Here is a 6228-nt window from a genome sequence, read left to right as displayed (position 1 = left end):
CTAACGCTACAACTTTTTTGTTTTCACTTTCTTCTTTAGTTTTAAGATATAGATATTAAATAAATATTACGAGATATATACTTGTTTCTAACTGGCAGGGGAAAAAAGATTATTCGATAATCATGATTTTTTGTCATTGATAGAATATGATGGTATAACTCATTCCTCATATATATATATATATATATATATATATATATATATATATATATATATATATATATATCAAATTTTACTTCTAGAATGGCCTCATTTTGGAGGAAAGCAGCCATGGTAGCCTGTCTTTTATACTCTTCTTCTTATTCTAAACCACTCTTAATTAATTATTATGTCACACTAGAAATTAAAGGTATAGTCCACTATATATATCATGAGCCACTTCCTTTCTGTTTTCTTATCGTAAATTATATATATATATATATATATATATATATATATATATACTCGGATAAGTGGAATAACCTAATTCTATTTGTGGCACTGAGAGCATTGACCTTTGCATCGTGATAGTAAAATCAATATGCACAAGTACAACAATCATACGTTATATTGACATGCACTACAACACACGCATAACGGGCTACAGTTATATATACGTAGACCCTAATGTCAACGCTGGGAAGATTAATTAATATAATATTACTACAATTGAGAATTAATCTCTCCTTTTTTTTTTAATCCTAAATAGAATTCTGTGTATATATTGTGGCTGAGGGAGGGGATCATAATCCACTAATGAAGCCCTTGATCCGTGCCATAATTTCCAATGTTCGAGTTTGTGAGAGCTGAGACTTGCTTAGAATCTGAAATGCATGCCCCACACCTTTATGAACCACATGCTCCACTCTCTTACCTGCTCTACCCAAAGAAGCAACAAACTCCAAGCTCCTGTCTTTCAAAATGTCCATCTCTGATATGCATACCATAATTGGAAATCTCACAAAATCCTCCAATTTCACTGACCCTTTTGCTAGAGGGTTGCACCATGGATGGTCCCGGTTAGCGCCGCAAGGCAAAGCTAATCGCCAATATGTATCAGAGGCTGCCAAGTTAAGCGCCGACCGAGGTGATTGTACTGAGTGTTTTTCTGAATGAGTACGTGCCTCTCCTCCGAAAAATGGTTGAATCAAGATAATGCCTTTCAGAGTTAATGGCTTTATGGCTGCAGCAGCTTGTCCTGCATTAAAGGAATCAAGTCTTGTGATGACGTTGAAGGCTATGTTGGCACCAGCACTATCTCCAGCTAGAAAGACGTCGGAGAAATTCCATTGACTAGCCCACCAATTATCAGTACAAGCACAAAGAGCTTGTTGTTTTAACCACATTAGAGCCTTAATTCCATCATCATAGGCTGCTGGGAGAGGATTTTCAGGGGCTAAACGGTAATTAACTGACATGATTATGCAATTGGCCTTAGCAGCTAGCCTTGCTAGGAAGTCATGGTAGCAACTCCAAGCAGCTGAGCCTACACAAAACCCACCCCCATGGAAATATATAAGTAAAGGCAGCTTACCATGGAACTTAATTGGGACATAAAAACGTGCCCAAATGTTTGTGAAGTTGTCAATGACCGTGTCCCGTGAAGTCACACCGAGCCCGGGAGCTAAAGTACTTGTGACACATGGAACAATCTGCGGTCTCTCCACTCGCCCATCTTTGTACGCTTTGATTAGGCCATCAATTTCCTCGGCTACAGCCCCATGTTGATGACAGTCTTTGCCAATCTTATGACTTAAATTTGAACCAACTTTAGCAGCAGCCATTCTTCTAGTTCTCATGAGATGGAGGAGTGAAAATGAAGAGCAAGAATCGTTGAGGGTTTTTAGGTCACACACAAGTACTGCGCTGTCCCTTACACTTCCTAGCGCTGTGTGTATATATAGGAGGGTAAAAAGATAAGGGCTGACCTATGCTGTTGTTTCTAGGCAAGCGGGCAATTAAAAATGGACACATGTCTTCACGAGATTCAAGTATGGGTTGGGGCCGGGGGCTGTGCTCCTGCCTCCTGGCTAGAGCTCCTCACTCTCAAGTTTAAATTAAAAAAAAGTTAGGTTACGTTAATCATAATGTTTTGTTGTCGTGCCATTGCACGTTAGTGGGCTGTTCCAGCCTACCAAAAAGGGGGGGAAATTCTAAACAAGTCGTTCGGATTTAGGTGTGTAGGAAAGCATCAAAAACTTGCCGTTTTATATAGGGTTACAATATTTGACTAGCAATTTAAGAATTGTAATATCATGATTATACCTGTCCAATATGTCTTTTTATTTTTCTTTTGTAGTTCTATATTTTACATGTGGCAGGCCATGATAATAGTTGACTCTCGCTGAGCGATATTTGCGTCAATTATGCTAGCCAAGGCCATCATTGATGTAACTTTTTTTTTTTTTTTGAGGAAGAGTAATTGGGTTCCAATTAAACTATATACTAAGTGTGGCCAGCAATGATATTTTTTTTCATCCTTGCCATGGGAATACATTTATCAAACAAAATGTGATTTTAAACCAGGGGTTTCGGGGGGCCTGAAAGAAGAAGAAAAATTCAGCTAGAGTGCTGGATGTACTAATTAAAAAATCGAAGGTCACACGAGGTATACGCAAAACATTTGCACAAGGAAGGAGAGCACTTAGCACTAAGAAATATTCCCTAGTGCGTGGCATGACATTGTTGACATTTAGAGTAACAAAAGCATATATATTGGATGCAGTACTACTGGAGTCATAAAACCCATCAACATAACTTTTGGCTGCCTCCCAATAACATCTTTTCGAAACAACTGTTGGGACAAATTTCTCACAAGTTAAAGTGGAGCATTCTGGATTTTTTCTCCCACTGAAAGGAAGAGGACGTGTCATGTGTGGCCTTAGATCGACAGGGCATGTCAACAAAAGTAACTTTTTAGCAGCAGCAGCCCTTCAATTCCCTGTTCTTAGGACGACTGCCATGGAACATGCACTTCATTCTTCATAACATCTCTTTCAGGACCCATATATAACCATAGTTGTTTGGTCAAAGGCCTTTGCTTGTCAAGTCCTTTTAAACATTCACATTCAATGCACACAGCTCGGGTTCGGGCATCCTGTTGGACCATAACTCAGCACGCATAGGTATGGTAGATTTAAAGGATAATACCGACATTATAGAAATAAAATAAAAAAAAGAAGCACTACTCGTCACTCATTAGTCACTGGACAATGCCTCCACGCAACTTAATTGGTGCACAATATATATATATATATATATATATATATATATATATATATATATATATATATATTCTCTTTTATATTTACCTATATATAAAGAGGATCTGGTTTCTTTGAATTGCTTACCTTAAAATCTTAGATTGTATTTATATAAATATTTTATATTAAATTCTATTTTAAACAGGGTGTTTGCATTAACATCTCAGTTCAATGGACTCATCAAGTATAATTTAGTTTTTATTGGATTCAAGTCTAAATGTATGGTTATCATTTAATTTTTTTTAGGTGTCATGTTCAAATTTCTTAAATAATATCAGAACATTTTGCTATCTTAATTATTCCTGAGAAGATAATTCAAGATCAATTGTCATAAGATTTCTACGAAACACTTGCAATTAATAGTGCATGACGCCTAAAGGGAAAGTTACGATCGGGGTTAATTTCCACTAAATTTAATTTAACAAGCTTGCTTTTGCATCAAAATATATAATGTTCCTGTTCCTAGAGTATTGGCAATCCCTTTTATTTATGTCTTATGTCATCACAACAAAATTAATTTTTGATGGATTTAATTTGTTTTTAAAAAATTACTCAAATAAATGTTGTGATATGTGTGTAGAAGAATAATGGGATTTTATAACTGTCATTACTTTATGTTTTTAACTGTATTTTTTAATTGTAGTATATTTTTATCAATATTGGATATGAAAGCATTTATTTTTAAATGTCATTACATTTTAATGGCCTTTGAAACAAATATCTCTAGATAAACGTTTATTAATTGTTAATAAAATTGATATAAATTAATATCTTTACAGATAAATAATAAAAATACCTGTAATGTAGTTATTGTTACTGAAATTCTATTTTATAGCAGCGTGCATGCAAGCAAATGATATATAAAGTGATGCACCATAACAAATTAAAGTCATCAATAGAGTTCACGAGAGTAATAAAGTGAATATTCGTGTATTATAAGTGAAAGGGTTCTTGAATTGAGTCTCTTTTCTTGGGAAAGAATATCCAGCCGTTGTCATGTACAGAATACCTGACAAAGGGAAAGATAAGAAGTGTATGGATACTGCTAGCTAGGCAAGCAAATCTTCCGAGCCCTGCAATTTGGAAGCCATATATCCTTTTGCACATGGCATGTGTCCGAGCCCTCCTCCTTGGTATTCCGCAGCGGCTTGGAGAGAAGGATAAAAATGAAGCCATGATCAGATGGATGCTATTGCACATGGCATATGAATGGGAATAATTTTTTCACTAGGTGTGCCTGGAGGAAATTCGAATTGTACTATTTCTTGTTCGAGAAATAATTCAAATCAAATCAAATCGACACGGTAAAGGCTCCTCCTGGGTCTAGTGGTTCGGAGATTTTATATTTCCAAATAGACACACCTATAATATAAGCAAGGTTAGTAGAAACGCGTGATTCAAATAGTACAGTTTTATTTGCGAAGCAAGATCATAAAACATCCGGATGAGATCGTGATTAAATCGTTTCCTAACTCGGTAGTATATTGGCGATCATGACGATCCTACCTTCTTTATGTTTTTGGGTACCATTTTTGCCTTTCTGAGATAAATCGATGTCTTCTTCTTCTAGAAAAAAAAAAGAGTAGAACAGAGAGGGTGTATGACCGCTATGACAGCCTTCATCATAATCTTGCTTCTTTTCTCGCGTCAAAGAACAATTCATGGGTTTTGATGAGGTGTTTGCCTGGTTGAGAATTGACTTTTTTTTTTAGTTTAACGTGGGTGTCCGGGCCAGCTTGCGCACACCTCGACTAATCCTATGGGCCCTAAAGTTAACGACCATGTAAGCCTCCAGTGGCGATCATATAAGCAACCACAGGGCTCGAACCTGAGACCACAGAGAGAGCAAACCTCTTGATCTCAAGTTTTTACCACTGGACCACCACTTAACTCATACAAGTGCTTGAATCTTAAGAAAGATGGAGGAGGCGATGGAAAGCTGCAGTGAATTGCTGTTTTGTTTCAGGTGACAGTAGTTTTTGAAGAGCTGCAAGTTAAAAAGAAGATCCAGCTTCGCTACAAATAAAAGAAGATAAAAGTTATTTTTAAGTTCATTTATAGTCCTTCAATATTAAAAAAAATATATCTTCTTGGTCCTTTGTATAGCTAAAGAGTCTAGACACATTAGGATAAAGTGATAAATATTATAAACGAGTCCTAAATATTTTCAGTCAATGAACTGAATTGCAAAATATTCATAAATTAAAACTGTTTAATCCTTATTATGTGGTCAATATAGCTTATTCCAAAAGCACTTATGTTTTTGTTGCTGTTTTGACAAAACAATTAAGCATCTTTTTCTCGAGTATGATTTGTGTTCTAAATTAACTCAGGCCGGCATATGTGACCTTTTACTTCTGGTGCAGGGAATATTAAAATGTTTTATATATATATATATATATAAATCCTGGACGTAAGCATAGTTGAAACCTTCTTCTTTATCTTGCTGTGATTTTCTCTTCATCAGGATGTATGTATGATCCTAACTGTTAGCAAGTGGAAGACAAACAATGTCCCACCATATGCAAGTGGGAATACCTAATCTCCCACTTGGCACATGGTGGACACAAGCGGTGGGCATAAATCATGGCATGATTTATGCCCTTCACTCTTCTAGCTTAATATATATGTATGCTCAGTGAAGAGCTGGTGTGTTGGTGTGTGAAGAACGCAGAGAAGAGTGAAAACACAGAGAGAAAAAACGTGAGAGAGAGCTTGAGTTGAGTAGAGAAGATTTTCTCCTCCTCCTTATTTTCTTGTTTGTATTGTTTCTAAACTTGATTAATACAAACCAGTAGCTCCGTGGAGTAGGCAAGTTGCCGAACCACGTAAATTTGTGTGTTTGAATTCGGGAATAACCCAACAACTGGTATCAGAGCTTGTTCTTGAAAAAGAGGGTGTTTGATCCAAACTCAAAAATCAAAGTTCTCAAAACGTGTTTTTGACATTACCATCGCGTAGAGGAAGAAGAGACGAATTCACTGGT

General features: G+C 36.3%; 1 protein-coding gene across 1 annotated transcript; it reads right to left on the bottom strand.

The window, feature by feature from the left end:
* Window positions 1–489: 489 nt before the first annotated feature.
* LOC133697959 (probable carboxylesterase 6) lies at window positions 490–1864 on the bottom strand. Its single transcript, XM_062120802.1, has one exon. The coding sequence runs from the start codon at window positions 1776–1778 to the stop codon at window positions 723–725; it is 1056 nt and encodes a 351-aa protein (XP_061976786.1). The 5' UTR covers window positions 1779–1864; the 3' UTR covers window positions 490–722.
* Between the last annotated feature and the right edge of the window lie 4364 nt (window positions 1865–6228).

Source organism: Populus nigra, chromosome 6 (genome assembly GCF_951802175.1).
Source record: "Populus nigra chromosome 6, ddPopNigr1.1, whole genome shotgun sequence".
Classification (NCBI taxonomy): Eukaryota; Viridiplantae; Streptophyta; class Magnoliopsida; order Malpighiales; family Salicaceae; genus Populus; species Populus nigra.
Note: the sequence above shows the minus strand (reverse complement) of the source record. Positions and strands in the feature narration are given on the sequence as shown.